Here is a 23,944-nt window from a genome sequence, read left to right as displayed (position 1 = left end):
TTCTACCTTAAAAACCCGTTTCTTAAGTGAAAACTTGAAATGCTGGGTCACCAGACTTGTGGTGGATGACAGCAGGAAGGGAAGGAACCGCTTCCTGATTTCCTCTGGAATCGGCAACCAGAATACCTTCTCCCTGACCACTGGACGGGGCTGGTTCCCACCAGCTTTCTCCCTAAGTGCTAGACCTGCTGCTGTTTCTCGGGACTTACTGGTCTGTCTGTCTCTGTCTCTCTCTCTCCCCCCTGCCCCTGGGCAATGGGCCGTTACATTGAAGATGAGATAAAACAAAGGCATAAGTTGAAAAATTGATCCTCCTCTCCCTCCCCGAAATTGTTGGTTCCTTCTACTTTAGGATACGGCACGCAACTGTGTGTTGCCTGTGTCCTTGAAAACATATAACTTTACTTAGAACTAACCTTATGACAGGAATAGGCACGTGACCTTTGGTGTGTTGGCTTCGCTCTGGTAGCATGTCCCCGAAGGGAAAATGACGGTGGAGCAGGGAGGTAGGCTTCCCCCCGTCTACCTTGGCTGCAAGGATCCAGTAAAAACAAACTATTTCTTCCTTCAAAGACAACGAGGTGGAGCAGGGAGATCTCGCTCAGTCCCTCAGCCTGGTGAAGGATGTGATTGGAGCCGTAGACAGCAAGGTGGCAAGTTACGAAAAGAAAGTGCGTCTCAATGAGATTTATACGAAGACAGATAGCAAGTCGATCATGAGGATGAAGAGTGGCCAGATGTTTGCCAAGGAAGATTTGAAGCGGAAGAAGCTTGTGCGGGACGGGAGTGTGTTTCTGAAGAACGCGGCAGGAAGGCTGAAAGGTAAGGCTCGCTTTTTGTCTGAGTCTGTTCATGTGTCAGACAAGAGCAAGCAAAAAAATTTCAGGTACTTTTGTTAGCAGTCCACCGGCTGATTTGTCCTAGGGAGCCGTGTCCACACATCACACGGGAGCAGCCGCCCTCGAATCGTTCTTAATTTTCTATCAGAAAGGACAGGCCGAGATAGCTCACAAGGTCCTAAACTCCAGTAGGATAAAAAGGAAAGTTAGGGAAAAGGGGGGGAAGGGGGAAGATTCTAAACAGCAAAGCTAGGTGGCCCTGCTCCGTTCCTGGTCCCGGTGACGCCGAGGGCGTGCGTGCCAGGGGCGGCCCCACGGAGTGGGAGGCGGAGGGGGAGCTGGCACCAGGGCCTGTGTGGCGGTGTGGCTCTCGCGGGAGGAGTGCGGGGGTAGGCCCAGCAGCACTGGCGTCCAAAGCGGAGCACGCAGTAAAAAAATCTTAGCGTGGAAAATGCCACGAAAACGAAGGAACAAGTTGCTAGTAAAGGGGAGCCCCGGCCCTCCCTCTGGAGGCCGGTGAACATGGTGTGCCTCCAGCAAATGTAGGTAGTTCCGTCGGGCAGTGTGGGCGGGACGTGCGCCAGAGGCTCGGGGAGCCACAGGCAAGGGTGAGAGAAGAGATGGACAGGACTGGGGAGGTGGTGAGACGGCCGAGGGAAAAGCCATTCGGTCATGGTCTGCGGGCAGTTAGCACTGACCTTCTTCCATGACCATCATGATGCCTTTGACCCTGATGTTTTCCCTGAAGTCCTTAGGAAGACACACGTGCTTCCTAAACTTCATGCTCTCACTTACCTTCATTGTCAGCGTTCTGGTGTCACGTGTCTCTTGTGGGTCGCCTGCGGCCAGCTTCTAATCAAATGTCGTATTTTGACCCAATCTGTAAGGTCCTGACAGCAGGGGACTTTCACCCGATCTCATGGCAGGATGCTCATTATATAATATGAAATTCATAAAGCAATTTAGGGGGGTATCTGGGGGGCTCAGTCAGTTAAGCATCCAACTTGGGCTCAGGTCATGATCTCATGGTTTGTGAGTTTGAGCCCCGTGTTGGGCTCTGTGCTGACCTCTCGGAGACTGGAGCCTGCCTCCAATTCTGTGTCTCTTTGACTCAAAACATTAAACAAAATTAAGGAATAAAGCAGTTTCAAAAGACAAGAAAACAAACAAGCAAAGATCCCGAGTGTAAGATTACTATAAAAACGCAAGCTGTTAAGGAGGGCAGATTCCCCTACCGAAATGGGGGGCAGCACATTTGGAGCTGGGGCCTCCGGTGTCCGTTGCAAGGAGTGGAACTGCCATCAGGTTCCAAGTCAGAGTGTGTGAGATTAAAAATACGTCACTTGTTCTGAAGACAGGTGGTAGAGGACCTTCCAGCTCCCAGACCGTAGAGAACTGTTCTGTTTAACTCCTGTCGACTCGATGGATTATTAAACTTGATGATCTTTATCTCTTTCATCTTTCTCTAAGCAAGAGACCACAAAAAATACTAATTTTCCATTGGGTTTTAATTCTTTTCTTTTAAAAGATGGGCTACATCAAGTTAAGTTATCATGAGGTTTGTTCATTCTCTGTGCTCGTGATTGATTGCTTAATAATTGTTTTCATCGAACCTGCGCTCTCTGGGCCCCTACGGCGGCTCTGACCTCCCCAGCAGCACTGAGTCTGCCCGCCCCCATGCCGGCTTCCGCAAGCCGCCTGCCCAGTGCACAGCCCTGCTGGCCTAAGACCAAGGCTGGGGATGAAACCTGTGCCTTTCTCTCGTCTGTGACGTTGTCTGTGACAGCGTGGGTAACTGCTGTCAGCCAGCCCCCTAGCGTCCTTGACTGACGTGTCCCCACGCTTGGACCAAACAGCAAAGACGTCCCAGGCAGTCGCATGGCTCCAGAGGTGCATGAAGCGACCCTGCTCAGAGGTTGGGGTCTGTGCAGACGTGATCGCTCCACAGTCTGATGGGTGCGGGAAACAAGGGCTGAACGAGGCCGGGGGCAAGCGGTGAGGAGCGGCATTAGACTTACTCATGAAGGATGAAGTCGTGAAGGATGGCCTGGTTTGGGGCGGCAGAGACGGTGGCGGGGACACGGGGACACAGGCCGGGCGGCAGAGAGGGACCCAGTCAGGATGGAGACGTCCACAGCCGATGCTGCTGATCAGGGTGGGCAGACAGTGGGTTCCAGAGTGAGGGTTTTCAGCAGGAGAGGAACACATTGGACAGGGGATGCGGTGAGGAAGCAGCAGCGGGACAGGCTGGTGACAGAGACAGGAGAGCCCCTGCGCAGGGGTTCGGGGCCAGCGCACAGGGCCGGAGCTCCAGCAGGAGCGTGAGGAAGAAGGACCGGAGTGCTTCAGAGGAAAGAAGGATCCCTTCCTGCCCCCAGCACGTGTGTCCCTGCTCCGTGGTGAACTTGAACTCTGTGATCCCTGAGGCTCCCTCCACACTCCGATGCTCTGAGAACCTGCTTCAGGCCTCTGCCCACATTGGCTGCTTGGGGCCGTCTTCAGGCAGCCTGGCCCTTGAGAAACGCCTGCCTCCTTCATAAGGACCTGAGTTTCCTAGAGCTGCTGCCTGGAGCCCGCACTTGACTCCTTCCTGTACACGGCACTTTGTGTGTTCACCCCCAAAGCGAAAGCTCCTGGATTCCGGCTGGGGGAGTGCAGCTGTGGCCCAGCGATGGCTTCTGTGGCCCGAGGTGCCTCTAGCAGGGACAGGGGCTGGTGCAGAGTCGTCCTCCTCCAGGCGCACTCGTGCCAAGAACAGCCAATACGGTGCTGGGCACCCCTCGAACGGGACGAGCGTTGTTCTCCAACCCACCGACCCTGGTCATACAAGCCTCGGGATCCAACTAAGTTGAAACTTGTGTTTTGGAATTTTTTTCTTTTTTGGCAGACACCTGAATTATTTAAAAGTAAATTTCAAGAAACTTGTCAAAACTATTAGTAGTCCATAGAAAATTCCTGTGGTCTCAGCTGAAAAACTGTACCTCCCCAGGAATCAGACATCCTTGCTTCTGTTTTCTCTTTTTTTTTTTTTTATTAAAAAAAAATTTTTTTTTTACATTTATTTATTTTTGAGAGAGAGACAGAGCATGAGCATGGGAGGGGCCGAGAGATGAGGAGACACAGAATCCAAAGCAGACTCCAGGCTCTGAGCTGTCAGCACAGAGCCCAACGCAGGGCTCGAACTCACAAACCGGGAGATCATGACCTGAGCCGAAGTCGGACGCTTAACCGACTGAGCCACCCAGGAGCCCCAACTTCTGTTTTCTGTATAGCTTGGTAGTAAATTACATGGGGAGGGGCTTCCAGTCGTGGGAAGTGGTAGGAAAGGCCGGAAGGGACCTGACCACCCGTAAGGGGGCTACAGAAGCCCCCATTCTTTTCCCAAGGAATCATAGGCCCTCCTTCCAGGGAAAAGAAGACACAGGGGGACCAGCCTGGGTTAGATCTCAGTAGATGGCTGATCTCCAGAGATGCCAGACTTTGTCCTCACGGGAGGAATGGAAAATTTGAACTCCAACACAGCAAGAGTGTGTGGCATTCTTTGGGTTACTAGATCCAAGTGGATAGTTACTTTGACTTTTGTCTTAGTTGAGAGGGAGGGCTGGCTGTGTCCATGCTAGACAGAGGTTGATGTTGCCTAGGAGACGTTGGAGCAGGGGGAAGAGCCACTGTGTTCACATGTACCTGTGAAACCAGAGGGCGTCGCAGAACCCTTCTGTTCTCCTGGGGTGCAGGGCGGGAGGGAAGCCCACCTTTATTAGACTGAGGCATTTTTATCCATCAGCTGTTGGCGGCTCTCTGGTCTGCTCTCCCACGCCTCTTCCATTGTCACGATCAAAAGTCGAGGATGTCGTGGAATGTGGTACTATTTGACATCTGTTAAAGTCCTTCCCAACTTTATTCTGGGAGAATTTTACTCTTTTTTTATGTTTTATTTATCTTTGAGAGAGAGACAGAGTTACACGTAGGGAAGGGGCAGAGAGAGAAGGAGACAAAATCCAAAGCAGGCTCCAGGCTCTGAGCTGTCAGCACAGAGCCCGACCCGGGGCTCAAACTCTGGGACCATGAGATCACGACCTGAGCCGAAGTCGGACGCTCAACCAACTGAGCCACTCAGGCGTCCCAGGAGTATTTTATTCTTAAAGTCTTGCCTTATGGGATAGATCTTTCCGGAACTGCATACTCAAGCTTTCTCAAGATATGGCTTTGGTGATAGCTGCTGTTATTTCCAAATGCCTCAGAAGGGGTGCCTGGGTGGCTCAGTCGGTTAAGCGTCCGACTTTGGCTCAGGTCATGATCTCATGGTTTGTGAGTTTGAGCCCTGCGTCTGGCTCTGTGCTGATGGCTCAGAGCCTGGAGCCTGCTTCGGATTCTGTGTTTCCTTCTCTCTGTGCCCCTCCCCCGCTTGCACTCCGTCTCTGTCTCTCAAAAATGAATAAGCCTTAAAAAATTTTTTTTAAAAATGCCTCTGAAAATCTAATGACCACATATGGCTCCTGCAAAAATATTAAACGGTCACCTTGGAGGAGCGGAGTGTACTGTTGGGTCCCGAGTGCCTTGCCGTGTGGGGTGGGTTGCTGAACTGTCCCCTAATAGAGGTGCTCTGACCGTGCTTCACCACTAAGTACTCCTTTTTCTTTCTCTCCTTCCCCATTTTCCAGAGGCTCAAGCAGTTCTCCTTACTGACATTTTAGTTTTCCTTCAAGAAAAAGACCAGAAATATGTCTTTGCATCATTGGTAAGCTGAATTGTTGGTGTCTTCTGTTTGTAATTGATGATGTTTGAAACAGCTGGAACAGGTATTGGGTCTGACCATGGATTACTGCTCTCCTGCCCCCTCAAAATGAATTTGCTCAGGACAGCTTCCTCTGAGGAATCTCTCAGATACCTTTGCAATTTTCTGTCTCCATGCCATCCCCCTCTCCCCCCCCCCCAAAAAAACCCCATTATTTTTCTGTTCCCTCACAGTCCCTTTTAGAGTCTTGGGCATTCTATCTAAAGAAATCTGTTGCTGGAGTATTTCTTGCACGTTATGCCCCGTAAATCGTGCCAGTATGTATTGTTGCCAGACAGATTCACAGAGGAACCTAGAAGGGTTCATCCTGTAAGACCCCATGTCTGGATCCTCTAGAGATATGAATTATTATCTCTTTTTTGGAAATCTTTTTCTGTTTGATAAAATGTAAATGATGAGATACTTCTCTTGATCTTAAATCCACCACAGTTTGCTAAACCATACGCCCTTTTTCCCTAGTCTTGAGAAAAAACTGACGTACGTCCCTGGGGGAGCCATAGAGAGTGATGGTTCCATTTACATACATTATTCAGTGCTCACCACAGTAAGCTCAGCTCCCGTCATCTCCTAGGGATCTAGTATAAAGAGAAGAGGGAAAGAAATGGGAACCCGTGTGATAAGAACCCCTGGCACCTTCTGTGTGTGCCATACAGCACTGTTAGCCGTAGCCCTCGGCCCTCGTGCCTGCTCCTCTCCTGACTGGAAGCTTGTACCTTTTGACCATCTCCCTGCCCCCCCACATCTGGTAGCCGCAGGTCCGGTCTCTTTTTCTAGGAGTTTGGTGTGGGCTTTTCAGGGTTTTTTTTCTTTTAGATTCCACACATACGTGAGATCGTACATCTGGTCTTGCCTTAGATCAGAGTTGTTCTTGAGAGTTAGGCTGTCGCCTGCCTCTGTCATGTCGGCCGTCTCCCCTTTCTCCAGGACCAGAAGTCAACAGTGATCTCTTTAAAGAAGCTGATTGTGAGAGAGGTAGCGCACGAGGAGAAAGGTCTGTTCCTGATCAGCATGGGCATGAGGGACCCCGAGATGGTGGAAGTGCACGCCGGCTCCAAAGAGGAGCGCAACAGCTGGATTCAGATCATCCAGGACACGATCAACACCCTGTAAGCAAAACACCGGGGCGCCCGGCCCCCTCTGACCTCATCCCCCCCCAGGGAGCGACTGGGGTCACTGACCTCGTGCGGGTCTTTGATCCGTTTTGTGCTGTGTTGGTGTCAGGAACAGAGATGAAGACGAGGGAATTCCTAGCGAGAGCGAGGAAGAAAAGCGGGCGCTGGACAGCAGAGCGCGGGAATTAAAAGGTGAGGCTGTTGGCAGCGTCTGGGGCCGTGCGTGTGCCGGGAGTGCAGGTGTGGAGGCTGCCGTCCCAGCATGCACTTCAAAACAGGAGGTGAATGGCTTTTGACAGAGGAGCAGCCAGATTGGAGCCGACCAGCGTGCCGGTACAGTGGCCGTCAGAAGGGTCCGACACCAGGTCAGGGGGACGTCCTCTTTTCTCACTGGCCGTGTTCTTGGAACCCAGTTGGCCTTCTTTGTACTTTGCCGCAGAAAAATTTGCCAAAATTCACGGTCGGGTCTAAGATTAAAACAGAGAGAGAGGTACTCGAGGAAAGGAGTTTTCCAGTTACTCTGTTTTTATCAGTTACTCCTGCCACTGTGCTGTGTGTTCACAATGAGTTATGAGGTGGTTTTGGGAGACGTGTGCTCACTGATGATGTTCGACCTCTACTTACTGCTGTTTCGTGTAGTCTTGTCGACATCCCTATATGCTCATCCCCATTGTGCAGATGAGAAAGCTGAGGCCCATGAAGGCCCGGCAGTCCAGGGTCACATATGTGCTGCATGGCCGAGAAATCTCCCCTACCTGTCAACAGCAGAGGCTCCCCTCTCTCTGCCAGTGCTTACTGAGTGTTGTGCTTTGGGTAGAAATAAGGCCGACTCAGGTAAATGTAAGCACCCGAGGAGTCCAGCTAGTCCTTTATGCTGGACAAAGCGATAACATTGTGTTTTGGGGAGGGGGGAAAATGGCAGATTTAGGCTGAAGCCAGAGTTGCACCTGATTTATCAGCCCATGATGAGCACGGCGGGGATGAACACTTCCTTCTCTGGATGTGTTTGAAGCACTCAGCCAGGTATACTGTTAGGTGCTAGGGAGTGGGATGTGCAAAGGTTCCTGGAGCAGCCCCTGCTGTCAGGAAACCCACGTTAGCAGGGAAGACGGGCACAAATGATGGACTGGACCGCAGCACATACAGATGCGGGACCTAATCCTGCCTGTGGGGACTCACAGAGCAGCTTGACACATGAGCTGACTCTGAAAGCAGTTCCTGCACCAGACGACAGGCACGGTTAGGTGAAGAGGAAAGAGGACTGAGGGTTGGTGAGGAGTGGCAGGTTGGTGTGCCTGGGGGTTGGGGCCAAGAGATGGGGATGAAGCTGGAAAGGTGCCAAGGCTTGAACGGCAACAAGGAAATGATAGATTTGTGTAGCAAAATTTCAACCTGAATTGTCTTCTTTGGCATTGAAGCCAGTGGGAGATCTGCTGGAGGGAGTGGGGGACCCCCTGGGAGTGGAAGGCCCGTCGAGGAGACTCCTGCGGAGAAGGGTGCATGTGGGATGGCACCCACTGGCCAAGCTGAAGGATGGAGGGAGGAGGAGGGATGGCAAGAATGGAGAAAAGAGCTTTCTGACAAGGACTAGGCATCTAAGTGAGGAGAGCCACAGGCCAGTGGGACTCAGTGGTCTGGTGCTCAGCAGTGGGCAGGATTTGGGGTGCTTTGCGTGAGTTACCAGCACGTGGGAGATCATTGAAGCTATGGCAGTGAAGATCCCCAAAAGGAGGTGTGTGAGGTGTAGGATGGAGCCCAGACGGAGCCCGATCTTCCACTGCCGGTGGCAGGAGGAGAACCAGTGAGGTCCTCAAAGTTAGGGAGGAAGACCGCTCAACGGGGGAAGCGTGAAACCAGGCCTCGTTGGGTCAGTAATGGTCGCCTTGGAAAGAGCAGATGCAGACAGGAGTGGGTTGAGAAATACACAGGAGGCAGGAGTGTTTCCAACAAAGTTCATGCTTGTTATGTCAGAAGATCTGATCTTGCCTGGAAAGACCCAGGATAGAAATTGCCTTCATGAAGGAAAGGGAGGTTGGGGGTGGACCTGTGTTCTCTGTTGTCCCAGTGATGACCACGAGGTGGCGCCCACGTCTTGGTCGTCTCTTCCTAAACCCCAGTCAAGTGACCAGACCTTTTCTCCATTGTCCCCTGCAGAACAACTTCAGCAGAAGGACCAGCAGATCCTTCTCTTACTGGAAGAGAAGGAGATGATCTTTCGGGACATGACTGAGTGCAGCACTCCCTTGCCTGAAGAGTGCTCCCCAACTCACAGCTCTAGAGTCCTCTTCCGCTCCAACACAGAAGAGGCACTCAAAGGAGGACCTTTAATGAAAAGTGCAATAAATGAGGGTAATCACCCCTCCTGATCCCTTCCCAAAGTGGTCAATGCTCTGACATTATCTGCCAGCTTTTACTGTTTTATTGTAAAATAAAGCACAAATACAGAAAACAACCCAAAACAAATAATTTTGTTTAGTAAATTACTATCAGAAGAACATCCTTGTAACGGCTACCCAGGCCCTTGGCCCATGGTTTTCTGGCCACAGGCGTATTCATAGACACGATAGTCTTGCGTGTGGTTTTTGTTAGGCTTTTCCAGAGTCCTGTTTTCCAATCCTCCCTCCGTCCCTTTCTTTCTTTCCCACACACTTTTCCTTTGAAGAACCTGAGCTCTTTGACCTGTAGCGTCTCTCACGGTCTGGCTGTTACTCAGGCAGGGCGTCTGCTCCTCTGTCCTAGTTGCTTCACACCCACAGCTACATTCAGAGGCTTAGTTCCTTGGCCCTGATCCCTTCGGTGAGCCACGTTCTCCTAGTGCTGTGCTCTTGTATCAGAGGCAAGAATAGCTCCTTGTCTTCTTCTCTGTAACACAGAGGAAAAGGAAGATAAAAGGATAAATACTTGATTTTTTTTCCCCTTTACTAATTTTCAGGATAGTGAGTTGATCTGTGGTCACCCTCTAAAGGTGACCACAACTTTTTAGATCTTACTGTAGACTCATGAATTTAAACCTGTTTGATGGGGTTGAAGTCGGTATAACACTTATCCTTATGACAAGTTCCAAGTGTCCTCTCTCTGCCAACCAGCACCTCTTGGTTTGGCTTCGGAGTCGTTTTGCCATGGCCCCAGTACTTTCTGAGAGCTGCCTGGCTGTTTGGCATACTAAGATGTTGCAGGCTCATCTTTTTTCTGCCCAGGCCTAGAGTCATGTCTCTAAGAAGCTCATGTTTCTGGTAGCGAGAAATGATAGCTTAAGACCACAGTCTGGGCAGTAGGGACGGTCATCGCTGCTGAGGTTCTTTGTCATGTGGCTTGTCGTCCTGGATGGCTGAATCTCCTCCTTCAGTAGGTGTCTCCGGAAAGGCTCGCGAGGACAGTACCCTGTGTGCTTCCACACTGTTGATAATTTATGCCAGTGAGAGCTTGAAAGTCTGCTCCTCTGCTGGGATAGAAAATCCTGGGTTCCTGTCTTCTCCCCTTGGGTATCTCAGTTGTTCTTAAATAATGTTACTCCTTTTTTTTCTGACTTAGTGCATTGCCACCGGAGTGTGATCAGAATTCCGTTCTTCCCATAGAAGTCATGTGCCATCTGCCAAGTGCCCAAAGAACTACCTATTCGAAATTCAAGTAATGTTACTAGCACAGGCCTTAGTGTTGGGGTTTTTCTGGGTTGATGTCCCCAGGTTCTCAGTGTTCTAGTTTGGTGTGGCTTCAGAGTTTGCAGATTTCAGGAAAGTATTCTTAAAGGATAGTTTGTAGCATCTTCCCTATGCTTGTGCTTTGATTTTCTCCTTCAAGAATGTGCGTCACCCACATGCTGGGCCGTCTCCGCCTGTCCTCGGTACTTGTCACTTTCTCTTCACGCTTTTTCTCTCCCATCTTTTTAAAGTTCCAGTATCCTGCCCCCTTCTGGTAAGTTGTTTTCTGTTGGGTCTGTTTGCTCCTATCTTGTACTTCCTGTTTCTAAAATGATTGTTTCTCTTTGTTCCCACTTGTTTGAGTCTGTGTTTCCCGATTCCTGCCTGGGTTCCTCCCTGCCTGTGTCCTCTCCTCACTGTAAGTAGCTTGTCCACTTTATGAACGTGGCTTTCTGATGTGCCGTTACCACCCGCAGGGAAGTTACGCCCCGCGTTCCTTCTCTAGCTCTCTCTCCTTAGCTTTGTGTGAGATTTGACTTTGAGGTTTCCCGGTTGTGCATTTTTACGTGAAATAAGTTTCTTAATTTTTTACGTTGAGATACCTGTTCTCATTTCGTGGGACTCTTTGTTTCCGTGTGGTGTTTTTTTTAAAAATATGATGGCTTATCTTACAAGATTCCCTGCCTCTGTTTCCCTCCTCCCCCTACTCCTCTGTTGCTCCCCTCCTGCTCAAATTTTATTCCACCGGAAGCACTTTCTCCTTTCCGTGGGACACTGGCTCTAGAAAAGAGGCCTCGCTGGTCACAGACTCGAGAATCTGGATACATCTCTGCTCTGGTCGCTTGAGCTCACTGTGGCAGCAGGCACAACCCTGCCAGTTTTAGCTGCTCTCAAATTGGCCCATCTTACTTCCCAGGAATTCTTTTTGGTTAATTTGGCACAGGCTCTAGAAGGCCACACTCCTTCCAGTAAATTACTCTGTCTTCCCTGTGCCCTTTCAAGTTTCTTAGGCCTCATATAAAGAAGGCTAAAGGTTTAATCTCAGAATTCCCAGTAGAATCCAGCTAAGACACACATTCTGGGCAAAGGGGGTCACCTAATCACTCTCTGGAATTTTCTGATCATGCTCTCCCTGTACATCTTGTGTATCACCTGGAGATGTTCTTTTTTTCATTGGAAGGTGAAATGTCGCTTTTGCATGTTTCCTTTTTTCCAGTGGAGATCCTTCAGGGTTTGGTGAGTGGAAGCCTGGGAGGCACACTGGGGCAGGCTGTCAGTAGCCCTGTTGAGCAAGAAGGTACGGTTGGCCCTGTTTCCTTGCCCCGGAGAGCAGAGACCTTTGGAGGATTCGACAGCCATCAGATGAATGCTTCTAAAGGTAAATGATTTAGGGGCCTTTGGCTGGCTCGGTCGGGAGAGCATGTGACTCTTTCGGGATCATGAGTTCAAGCCCCACATTGGGCCTAGAGCTTACTTTAAGAAAAAAAAGGGGAAAAAAAAAGGTAAATGCTTTAGAACTTGTACGTCTGTAGGCGATCCTCGACTATCACATAAAACCAAAAATGATGTATGTTCTGGTAGCTTCAGCTCCTTGGTCCCTTTCAGCCAATAGATGTTCTAGTGAAATCCCATCGAGCAGCTAGCTGCCAAAACACAGTTTCTTTCAGTGTCACGCTTATTTTGAGTAATAAAAAATAATTTCCTGGGATCTCAGCTAAGGTGTGGCCAAAGGACCAATAATACTTGTTTTTCTTTTCTGCTTCTAATTCTTCTGTCTCAGTAAAGTTATTAATAATCACTTAGTTGCCACCATTTGGCATTAATAAGATGCTGACATAGTATATCTCTAAGCTATGTATATTGTGTTCTTTTCTTTCCTAATCTGTTTCACAACTTAAAAAAAAAAAAAACGTGTTTGCTTTAGGAGGCGAGAAGGAAGAGGGAGAGGATGGCCAAGATCTTAGAAGAACAGAGTCGGACAGTGGTCTGAAAAAGGTATTTTTCTGAAATCCGCCATCTAAGACCCCCTTAGCACCTGTCCTAATTCATAATCTTGGCAGCTAGTCCGTGTTGATCTTGTCTTGGATGCTGACTTGCTGTTACTTCTACTATAAGAGGAAAGCACGTTTTTCAAGAGACCATACAGTTCAGAGTCCCCTGTTACTGGCCGTCCGGCCTTTCTGGCTCAGAACCGTATTTATGCTCCTGGCGCCCACGCCTCTGGCCCGGCGCTCAGAGGTTTGCGTAAGTGCCACACACCAGCCTGAGCTCTTTACGGGGCCCCAAATCTGCATTGCCCTGCAGTGAGAGGCTGTGGGGCAAAAGAATGAAAAAGGGAAGCCAGAGCAGAATTGAGACACACATTGAATGTTATTTTTGCCTCAGGATCTTTTTTTTTTTTTTTTCTTTTTTTGGTGTAATGCATGTGTTTTGTTTTATAGGGTGGAAATGCTAACCTGGTATTTATGCTTAAAAGAAACAGTGAGGTAAGGGCATCGCAAGCTCCGTGTAAGAATAGGGTTTTGTTACAATTGCTAGGCTGGGAATGCTCGTGTCTGATGTGCCGTTTCTGATGTGCCGTGGTGAACAAGCTGACTCTGGGCTACGATCTGTGCACTTAACCAGTGCGGCTGCCGCCTCCCTCCCTCTCCTCCGCCTTTCCTGGGCCCCAGGGCACCATCCTGGAATTTCCCCAGACTGTTGCCTCCCAGCACGGCCTCCGTCTGTGTCTCTGTCCTTGAGAAGCCAGCCTCTTGCTTTCTGTGAACATGGGCTGTGAGGCCTCCTTTCCTGTCACACAGGCCTGGCACCAAAAGCCACAAGTGTGGAACATGGCGGGTCAACTTGCGGGTAGTTGTGGGCACTGATTTCCCGTCCTGCGAAGACTCAGGTTGACTTTCCTTCTTTGAGTTTTACTCTTCACTGGCTGTGTGTCCCTCTGAAAGCAGCTGTGGCTTGCCTCTCGTCGGAGGGCAGCCTCTGACACGAGTCTTCCTCACCTTCCTCAGCTGAGTTCCGCTGACCAGGCCGCAGAATTGCGGCCCCTCCTCTCCTTGCTCCTCAGCAAATGCTGTTCCCTGCTGGCCACCCGAGCGTGGCTCTGAGTGTGTGCTGCGTGTGTAAGCAGACCCGAGTGTCTGTGACAGTGGCTTTGTGGGCTGTCCCTCTTGGGAGGCTCTTCGTGTTTCTTCTTGCTTTTAACGTAGGATCTTTAGTCCCTGAGGAGCTTTTTCTAAAATTTTAAATTAAAGGAATCTTTCCCCCTTTTTCCCCTAAAACACAGAAGGATGTTTTCAGTTTATTGGCATGGAAGTCTAAACACTGCAGTATCTGAAGGAACTCCCCTCAGAGCATTCTTAAATGAAATAAGCTTCCTCTCACGCAGACTGTCGCTCTCTGTCATCTGCTGCTTGAGCAAAATTAGCTCTTTTTTATTCGGTGACTTCTTCCCTGTACTTCATGACAAGGGTCAGGGAAGGAGGGCATTCCAGTATGGATTACACCCTGCAGACGCCCCAGCCAGAGTCTGCTTTCTTTGGTGACCTCCATTTATTAAGAATAAAGTGAGGGGCACCTGTGTGGCTCAGTCAGTTGAGCGTTTGACTCTTGATTTCAGCTCAGGTCATGATCTCCTGCTTTGTGGGATCGAGCCCCATGTTGGGCTTCTGTGCTGACAGTGAGGAGCCTGTTTGAGACTCTCTCTGCCCCTCCCACATGCACACACACTCCCCCTCTCTCTCTCAAAGAAACAAATATTTTTTTAAAAAAAGAATAAACTAAAAAGAGGTGTAAAAAGTGTTTTTAGAAGCGCTAAGCCTGATAATTAAGTTTTTTTGTATTTTGCTCTTTGTACAGTTGATCCTTGAACAACGTGGGTTTGAACTGCATGGGTCCACTTAACATGTGATGTTTTGGGGTTTTTTTCAATAAATACAGTGCCGTACTGTAAATGTGTTTTCCTTATGATGTTTGTAGTAACACTCTTTTCTCTAGCTAACTTTACTGTAAGAATACAGTATATAACATACAGAATATGTGTTAATCGACTGTCATGTTATGGGTAAGACTTCAGGTCAACAGTAGACTGTTACTAACGGTAACTACTGAACTATTAGTTAAGTTTTGGGGGCATCAAAAGTTATTTATACACGTGGATTTTCTACTGTTCGAGGGAATCAGCGTCCCAACCCCTGCACTGTTCAAGGGTCAACTGTATTATAAAAGGAATATGTGATAGTAGAAAGCTTGAAAAATGTCCAGTAATGGAAAAAAGGAAAAAAAATAAGAATCCCACCACTGAGAAGTAACTACTGTTAAATGGTTTATATGTGTAGCCTTTTCTTCTACATAACGTGTATTTTTGTGTGGGTGTGAATACTATAAAAATTGTTTTGTATAATTGGTATCAGTACCCCCCCCAGGAGCTTCATGCCCTTTTTTCCTCTTAACCCACTTTAGAAGGGTTTCCCCAGAGCACATTTGTACAGACACGCTCTTTAACAGCTGCTTGTTGTTAGTTGTGTACCGTAGTTTAGTTCTTCCTCTACTTTTTTGCTTTGCAAACAATGCAGCAAGAACAACCCTGTGCACACAGTGACTGTTCCCTCCACACACTGCCCTGCGCTCTGGAAAGAAGTGTGTGTGGCATGCTCCCCTCCCTCCACACAGGCTTGGTCTCACCAGCACCGGGAGGGGTTAGTTGTTAACTAAGGTTTTGTTGGCTTCATAAGTTTGAGTGGGATTTCTTTATTTTTCATCTGTTCGATTTCAGGTGAATCATTTTTAATTGGTTATATAATTGGCCGTTTGTATTTCTTTTGTATATTGCTGGTTTATGTTCTTTGCCTGTATTCTTATGAGGGTATTCATTTCTCATTGATCCATGAGAGCCTTTTTTTTTTTTAGTTTATCTATTTTGAGAGTGTGTGAGCAGGGGAGGGGCAGAGAGAGGGAGACAGATCCCGAGCAGGCTCCACACTGTCCGCACAGAGCCTGACTCAGAGCCACAAACCTTGAGATCATGAAACCAAGAGCCGGACACTTAACTGAGTCATGCAGGTGCCCAAGAACCTTTTTCATTTCAAGGATTTTTTTTTTTTCATTTGGCTTTTCTGTTCTGTATGTTCCTACCTTTTTCTTTTCCATTTCACATGGTGACCGTTAAAAGTGCATCTATGGTTTCTTGTTTTGCTTCTTCAGAAAACCTTCTCTGTTTCATGGTCAGAAGACATTCTTCTATTTTCTTACAACTCCTTATGGTTCTTTTTTTACACTTAACATTTTCATCTGTTTGAATATTTTTTGTGTGAGCCAAGATCCCACTCAGTTTTTCCCCAAGACTTCTTGGCCACTTTTCTCAGAACAATTTGTTGAATATTCTTTCCTTTCCCATTGATTTAGAAACTCTACTTCTATACTAAGTTCTCATGATTTGCTCTGCACTTTGTTTTGTTACCCTGTACGTGTGTCATTTTTGTACCAATTTAGACAGGTGGCGTTTTATAATGCATTTAATGTGCGCTGATGTTCTTCCTGCCTACGGTTGTTTGTTTGCTGGTTCTTGTTCTGTATCTCTTAGGCACTTGTAGCTGCTTATTCTTTCCAGTGCTTTCTGTCTGGAAACCTCCCATTCAGACACAAGCACCTTGCCGTGTGTTGGGGGGGGGTTATGTTGCCAGACGTCACGTGGTGCGCTGGGTTCTGAGACTCGGTCCCAAGGTGATGTGGCCATTGCTTCCTTTTCCAGCAGGTTGTCCAGAGTGTCGTTCACCTCCACGAACTCCTCAGCACGTTGCAGGTACGGGCCTTTCTCTTTTATCCCTTCACTTGTTCTGACACGTATTGTTGGTGTGGGGTTTGGAGGTTGCTAGTGGGTAAGTGGGGCCCTCTGTCAAGACAAGACTGGCTCTCATGATGAGAAAGGTTTCAAAAGGCAGTGGTGGAGTGTCCTCCACCTTCTAAGATAGAGTTGATGATGGCAGACTGGAGGTGCTGTTAGCAGCCTTACTGCAAAGCACGTGGGGCACTGTCATGGTTCGGGGGTCTTCTGTCCAGAAAAGCTTTAGTATGATTGTAAGTTTCCATGTTCCATATCTCCGTGTGGTGTGTGGATAGGGCAGCCCTGCCCAAGTGAGGACCCCTTAGCACTTGCTGGGTATCATCTGTAAATTTTGCTCCCTTCTTTTTCTTTGAAGCTGTAACAGACCCAATTGCTACTTGTCCCGCCTCCAGAATACAAGGCCCCACCCCAGGCCGTGTCAACAGCGAGCGACCCAGCTCCTCGAGGCTGGGTCTCCGCGCTGCCGACATTCCTGTGTGACAAGTGCCCAGGGTGGTGGTGGAGGGCTGTCGCCCCGACTGGGCGACTGGGCGAGAACGAGGGGGCGTTGGCGTCCGGCCGCACCTCGCTCCTCCGTGTCCCCGCAGGGCGTGGTGCTGCAGCAGGACAGCTACATCGAGGACCAGAAGCTGCTGCTGGCCGAGCGCGCGCTCAGCCGCGGCTCGTCGCGCCCCAGCTCCCTGGTGGAGCAGGAGAAGCAGCGCAGCCTGGAGAAGCAGCGCCAGGACCTGGCCAACCTGCAGAGGCAGCAGGCGCAGCACCTGGACGAGAAGCGGCGGCGCGAGCGCGAGTGGGAGGCCCGCGAGCGGGCGCTGCAGGAGCGCGAGGCGCGGCTGGCGCAGCGCGAGCAGGACGTGCGGCAGGGCCGCCAGGACCTCGACCGTGACCGCGACGAGCTGCAGTTCAAGAAGGGCGCCTACCAGTGCGACCTGGAGAGGCTGCGCGCCGCCCAGAAGCAGCTGGAGAGGGAGCAGGAGCAGCTGCGCCGGGACGCCGAGCGCCTTAGCCAGAGGCAGGCGGAGCACGACGCCTGTCAGGTGGGGGCCCTGCGGCGTCGGGGAAGGGCCCGGTCCCTCCTGGCCTGAGTGCAGGGTGGGGGCGCTGTGGGGTCCGGGAAGGGCCCTGTCTGGAGCGCGGGCGGTAGCTGAGCCCGGTAGGCGGGAGCTGAGCCCCGCGGGCAGGTGCAGGGGTGGCGGTCCCTCCTGCACAGGGGCACACCGACCCGAGCGGGTATCAGGGCCTTCAGCGGCTGTTCTGGAGCACGGACCCGCCTGTCTGTCAACACTCCTGTTGCCATGCGTTTGATGGATGGATCTGGGACCGCCACAGGAAATTCGGGTGGTGTCCCACAGAGGCACTCAGATATATGGTGGGGGCGCCGGTGGCTCCGTGCTGCTCTTCAGGGCGAGGATGGATTCCACCCCCATCCCAGTAAATCAGGGCTCCTAGCACAGGGGCGCACAGACCAGACCGTCTTTCTCTCTGCCTCTTTGGTTTGACCTCTGAGCCCCCACCCGCCTGGAACCTGCCACGCCCCCTGACCCCTCAGCCCCAAGGTAATTCTCCACAGCCCTGTGTCAGTCTTCAGGGAAGCAGCTGTCCCCTTTCTTCGGGGAATGGGAGTTCCTTTCTGAGCTGCCTCCTCCCAAGACACTATGAATTCTTCCCGGTGTGGACATTAAGTACATGCGCTAAAAATAATGGTATCAAGGGTGGTACCTTTAACACTGACCCAGGTACTATATCGGGGGGCGGGCGCTAGGAAGGAAGCCCTGAATCCTTTTACAGCGAGTGCCGGGGGTCCGAGGAAGTGGGTGCACAGTGGGCTGACCCCCACAGTTGATCTCCGCCAGCACTTAGCGGGCCCCGGGTTAACACCTCTCATCTTGAACATGTGCAGGTGTCTCACCCTCACACCAAGCTGCTGAGGATCCCATCCTTCTTCCCGAATCCTGAGGAGTCCCCCTTGCCATCTGTACCTGCGATAGCCAAATCAGGGTCACTGGACTCAGAACTCTCGGTGTCCCCAAAAAGGAACAGCATCTCTCGGACGCACAAAGATAAGGGGCCTTTTCACATACTGAGCTCCACCAGCCAGACAAACAAAGTAGCAGAGGGTCCGAGCCAGGCCCCCGTGCCCGCCTCCGCCTCCACCCGCCTGTTCGGGTTAGCCAAGCCAAAGGAGAAGAAGGAGAAGAAAAAGAAGAATAAAGGAAGCCGCTCTCAGTCTGGTGGTGAGTCGCATGCACCAGCTCTCCCTGCGCCCATGGTGTCCCCGGATCCTGCAGGGCGGGTGGATTTTGGTAGCGTAGGAAGGGTTTAAAAGGTGCCGTTCAGGTGTGTAAAAGCTGAACTGCCACCTCCCAAGCCCACCTGCTCTATCTGCGCAGGATGCTGGGGCACGAACTCTCGGGCATCTAGGAACCCACTGTGTTGCACGCGTGTGCAAAGGAGAGAGCATGGGTGTCGTTTTGGGGGCATCTGTTCCCCAGCTGAGGGACTGAAACTCACTTATGTGAAGATGAAAGTCTTCCCTGCTTCTCTCGGTCTAAGTCTAGTCATCGATACAATAACTAGCACTTGGTGAGCTTTTCCCGAGATCTGACTTAATCCTCCAAGTGGCTGTGTGTGTGAAGTAGGTGATGCCAGCCAGAGAGAACCTAGGGGACGTGAAGCTCAGAGAGACCACTGATGTCCCTGCCGGCTCGGAGCTTGGGATTAAATCCCCCTAAATGAGGCTCCCTGTTTGCACATCCCTTTCCCCTAAACCCCTCTCTGTTCCTTCTCGTTAGGATCACTCCCTCCCACCTATGTGGGAGGTCAGAGAAAAGTTTCTGTCTCCAGGCCTGTTTGTGAACAGATCTGATGCTTTGTCAGGTTAAAGGGAGCAGTAGGCGGTGAAGGGTGTCAGAGGACCTCATGCCTGGAACTGGTCAAGGAGACCCTGCGAGTGGGGTCAGGCGCCCACCAGGCCATCATCTGGGTGGAAACTTGGGTTGGGGAGGAAGAAAAGGGAGTGTAATGAAAAGGCCAAATTTTTCTGAAGTTTCACCTTGTGTCCCCTTCCCAGATGGCCCCGCATCAGAAGTGCCCACGGAGGGTGAAGAGATCTTCTGCTGACCCTGCCCACTGTCCCGGCCCGTGGCTGCCAGCTCCCCACTGTCCTGCCATTCCTGGGTGTGCTCTCCTACCGTGGACGCCCATGCCAGGAGACCAGGGCCCTGGACCAGGAACAGATGGTCTCGAATGTCAGGGTGGGGTGGGAGGCCCGGGGCTGGTGGCATTGGTGGCAGCCAACGGCTCCACTGAGGATGTTTCAGTGGTCCGGGCACTGGTTTGGGGCACGTCAGGAACTCCTAAAGGCTGAAAGAGGTTTCCAAATAAGGTCTGAAGTTATCCCTGCCTTTTGTTTGGGGGACACAGCAGTCTGACAAGCAGATAGTGGGACTCTGTGTGCGTACCGGTACCTGTCTGCATGGACGCGTAGGGTCTGCTGGAAGCAGGCACCCTCCGTGGCAGGCGTCGGCTCGGCAGTGAAAGTGCTGCCCAGTCTGCTCAGGTAGCGTGTGGGCGCTTGGGGCTCCCCCGGTCCTCTGCGGCGGTTTTCCCAGAACCTTACCCCGTGCACACCTCACCCCTTTTTGCATGTATTTCTCATTTCATTTTGGAAGGGAGGGCGAACGTTTGTGAAAACCAGTGAGAGAAGGTGTGATGTGTTCAAAGAGCATATATATGTACATGATCTGCACCATCCTGATTTGGGGATTTCAGCTATTTAAAAAAAAAATCTAATTTCAACATCCAATCCAAAGAAATCCTATTCTGGCTTCCTGTTTTTCCTGCATTGTGACACTTTTTGGTTGTCACTGACCCACAGCCTCCTGGCAACCTCCCAAGGGAAAAGCTACAGCTCCGGCAGTGAGGTTGTCCCCACCCCTGTTACCAGGACAACTGGCTGAGTAGGTTCAGGTGAAGGAGTTCAGCCCGTGTGCAGCAATTTCCACCAGTGTAGACCGAGGGAATCACTGGCCCAGGTGTGGCTCAGAAACGTTTTCATTCTGTCTTGGGGGCCTCGGCAGAATTTGATCTCTTAAAACCTTTTTCCAGTCTTGAAGGTCTGTTGGTTGTTGTAGGTCACCCCTTGAAGGTGCCACAAATGCTGCCTGGTCTTTCTTTGTCTTTTCCCCCACCGTGGGTGATCCGTGTCTGCTTGAGGCTCGTCACCAGCTGGTTGGAGCAGGACAGTTTGTGGAGTCCCCTCTGAGGCCCGTGTGCCTGCTGGATTCACTGCTTCCCTGCAGGGGGGCAGCCAAGAAAAGTCTGTGCTTTCAGTGCGCCCTTTGATTCCTGCTTAGTGCCCCTCAGGAGCATGGGTCTTGGGACATACTTGTTGGAAAAGCAAAATCTGTAACTTGGTGCTTGTTGATGAATTGCAAGCTGGCCTTGCAGATGGAGATATTTATCTTTCAGTTTATTTGAAAGAGGTCTGCTTTAAAATTTTTAGCTTAGATTTGTTTATTTATTTGTGTGTGTGTGTGTGTGTGTGTTAAGGGTAAACATACCGGCCCAACGGTTTCAGCTCTCCGATCCACGAGGAACTTGATGAGCCAGCAGTGTGGCTCACTCCTCAGTGTCTGTCCAAGTGCCTTGAGGGCCCAAAAGAAAATTAAGGGTTGGGGCAGGGGTCCGTGTCCTTCCCTCCTCCTACCCCACCTCCCTTCTTTGATCTAGGGTTGTCTTCCCTGCTTGAGAGTCGAGAAACGCCACCTGTGGGTTACATTTGGCTCTTTCTGTCCTGGAGATCTAGCCTTCAGAAACAGACTCTCAGAACCAAACCAACTAATCTTTTGAACTACGATGTACCCCCCCCCCCCCCCCCAAGACCCTAAGGTACAGGACTTCCTTGCACCAGCCCATACAGCTCTGAGCTACAGCCCTGCCTGCCACGGTTCTCCTCCGGTCCACATGGAGCCTGGCTGGCTGTCCTCGTCCCCAACTCAGGTTCCCCTCTGGGGCTTCACGTTCCCCACCCCCCCCCCCCCCCCCCCGCCCCAGAAGCACTCTGCTGGGGGGAGTGGCCCCGGCGGATGAAGCCTGCGTTCCTGCTCTGTGTCCACATAGGCCAGGCCTCCCCATGTACTCCCCACAGAGTCGCCATGGACACTGGGTTTCTGTCCATTGCTGCCCAGCTCAATGGCGATTTGAAGGTGCCTTTTACTCCCAATCTGCTCGAAGGTTTAAGTTGTTTTGGTTGTTTTGGCTGGTGTTTTTTCCAGACAGATTTCACCTGCCCCCACACCCCAGGAACTCCACTCGGTTGCGTTGTGGTTGGACCAGTGTGGAATCAGAATTGGAAAGTAGCTTCCTGCGTCCACCTGGCCTGCCCTCTCGCACAATGTGGTCTGCAGCACAGAGAGAACTGCTTCCTAAGACCTGTGCTCTGACGTGCCTTTCTCCTCTTTCCCCCGTGAAACTGAACTCCGGGGGACGTTGTTGTGCTTGCAGAACTGCCTGGATTGTTGCTGCTTGTGCTTGTGACCTGGAGAGCCGCTCTGGGGCCCGAGTCGTGAGCCCTCATTTCCTGTGAGAAGGGGTTGTCTGCCAGGGTGGCTCCGACCCAGTGTTCCATTGTGTCCCCCTGGTAGGGTACCACACTTGTCCACCAGGCTCAAGAAAGCAGATGCCTGACGTTGCGTTTAAGTTTGGGGGGACAGATAGAGACAACCATCCAGAGTCCCCAGATTTCCAGAGTCTAGTGAATTTCCTGGAAGGAGGCTCCATCCTTCTCAAAACTTCTATCATCTCAGAAGCTGTCATCCCAGGTGGGTGACATGTGCACTTTAACCGCTCTCATCTGTCGGCTTCATTTTTGAGACAATCGGCTATGTTCGTGGAGGCGGGGTAAAAACCTGCAGTTTGCCATAATTCAGCCTTTGCCAACATTCCACTCTCTACCCCCACGAGAGCTGTCTGTGGGGCAGAAGTCCTTATCAAGTTTGGGGGTTGTTTTGTTTTTTGAAAAGGTACGAATCCTACCTTTTTCCCTCTTACGTCTCAGGGTAGCACCACTGAAAGTTGTCCCTTCAAGAATGTTCTCCCTCGTTATCTTGCCTAACCCCTGGTATCAGCACAAAATTTTAAGACCCATGGGGTTTGTTTTACCCTTATGGGGGGGCAGGTGTTGGTGTGTGGGGGTTTGATAAAGCAGGTTTTGCCTTAAGTGAAGGGTGGAAAATCATACCTTAGAAGCCAGGACGGTCCAGGAATTGACATTCACAGAAGTACTTGGTTTTTCATCCCTTGGTCTCTAAAGTTGCTTTTCCGAAGCCCATTCTTTCTTCCCGAGGACTTTGGTATTTGCACGGGGCTGCCATCCACCCCGGTGTTGATGGGTGCACGGTTGTGCCCAGAGGGCAGCCAGGCCCCGCGCAGGGCTTGGAGAGCCTATTCTAGTGAGTGGGCTTCAGTGACCATAGACAGGGTGGTTTGGAGGGGACCCCAGACGGTGCTGGACTCCCGCCAGTGCTCGGACGCCCTTGGGATTTGGAAGCCCAGAAACATCCCTCAGCTTAGATGGTGGCAGTGGTTGAGAGAGACGTGTGGCCTGCCTGCCTTCCGGTTCCCAGCCCAGCGCGTCGTTCTCGCTGATCTGCAAAGAGGAGGGTTGCGGTTTGTGTCTTGATTTTTCTTCCAGCGTAGCCTAACATTCCTAGTCACCCAGGAGCTTTGGAATCTACCACCTGCTGGCCAGGTTTTAGAAAGTATTTTCATGCTGCCATAAAAGGAAAAAAAAAAAAATAGGAAGGGGGAAAAAAAGGCTTTTCTTTCGTTGTATCATCTAATTTGTGCAAAGATTGACAGGCCTTGAATTACTTCTCCATCTCGCTAAGGTTCAAAGCCGGGCAAACCCAACTGGCTAAAGTCCTCCGGCCACAGACCCTGACAACCTGCTCCACACACCCAGCCAAGCCCGGCCTGTGCTGGGGTCGCCTCGCTGCTGTCCAGCAGAGGGCACTGCCCCCCAACCCGGCCTCTTCCCCCCAGAGACTCCCCCAGCCTGAGCTCTCCTGTCTCTTGCAGCCACCTGACAGGGAGCCGCCCGGTCAGCTCGCCCGTGGTCACGGTTTAGCCTGTGGTTTTCTGTGTCCTTACCTGCCGGGGGCGCGGGGGGACGCCCAGATATGCAGGAGGCCGACCCCCGTACACCTTATACCTCTGCTTCTGTTGTTTTCAGATGCTATACGAACATTTCTATGCTAGATTCTTTTTGAAATACAAAGGGGTTAAAACCCAGATGCTGTATATTAATTTGTAATTATGTATAAAGTAAAACAGTTTTAAACTGTAAAAATTTTTTTTCAATGTGTTTTCTGGGATTTTGCCACAACATACTGGCTTTGTATTTTATTTATCTTCCTTTCTAGTTATTGGCTTCAGACTCTACTTGTAAAGTCCCCTCCACCCTTTCAAAAAAATAAATGTCCCTTAAGTCTCAATTGTTGCTGTATTGTATTTCTCTGTGGGCTTCCTGGAGGGAGTGCCAAGATACTCTGGGCTCCTGGTAAAGGGGTACCCCCCACCCTATGGAGAGCCTTCTCCCCAGGGTGCCTGGATGGCTACTTTGGTTAAGCGTCCAAGTAACGCTCAATTTTGGCTCAGGTCATGATCTTACGGTTCATGAGTTCGAGCCCCATGTTGGGCTCTGTGCTGATGGTGCAGAG

The 23,944-nt window shown here is 50.8% G+C and overlaps 1 protein-coding gene across 10 annotated transcripts in view; it reads left to right on the top strand.

The window, feature by feature from the left end:
* The window catches only part of AKAP13 (A-kinase anchoring protein 13), a 336,674-nt gene extending 312,955 nt beyond the window's left edge, over positions 1 to 23,719 (top strand). For 9 of the 10 annotated variants that reach the window (XM_047862510.1, XM_047862509.1, XM_047862506.1 and 6 more), the window contains 12 exons: positions 574 to 822; positions 5,501 to 5,577; positions 6,559 to 6,740; positions 6,856 to 6,938; positions 8,901 to 9,095; positions 11,601 to 11,762; positions 12,309 to 12,379; positions 12,826 to 12,870; positions 16,131 to 16,181; positions 16,811 to 17,260; positions 18,124 to 18,457; positions 19,294 to 23,719. In XM_047862510.1, coding sequence (XP_047718466.1) covers positions 574 to 822; positions 5,501 to 5,577; positions 6,559 to 6,740; positions 6,856 to 6,938; positions 8,901 to 9,095; positions 11,601 to 11,762; positions 12,309 to 12,379; positions 12,826 to 12,870; positions 16,131 to 16,181; positions 16,811 to 17,260; positions 18,124 to 18,457; positions 19,294 to 19,343 — 1,949 coding nt within the window. In that variant the 3' untranslated portion in view covers positions 19,344 to 23,719. The remainder of the gene's footprint in view (positions 1 to 573; positions 823 to 5,500; positions 5,578 to 6,558; positions 6,741 to 6,855; positions 6,939 to 8,900; positions 9,096 to 11,600; positions 11,763 to 12,308; positions 12,380 to 12,825; positions 12,871 to 16,130; positions 16,182 to 16,810; positions 17,261 to 18,123; positions 18,458 to 19,293) is intronic. The other variant, XM_047862507.1, reaches the window with a different exon arrangement.
* The last annotated feature ends 225 nt before the right edge of the window (positions 23,720 to 23,944 follow it).

The sequence above is a fragment of the Prionailurus viverrinus genome, chromosome B3 (assembly GCF_022837055.1).
Source record: "Prionailurus viverrinus isolate Anna chromosome B3, UM_Priviv_1.0, whole genome shotgun sequence".
Taxonomy (NCBI): Eukaryota; Metazoa; Chordata; class Mammalia; order Carnivora; family Felidae; genus Prionailurus; species Prionailurus viverrinus.
The sequence above is the reverse complement of the archived record's forward strand: the minus strand, read 5'-3'. Positions and strand labels throughout refer to the sequence as shown.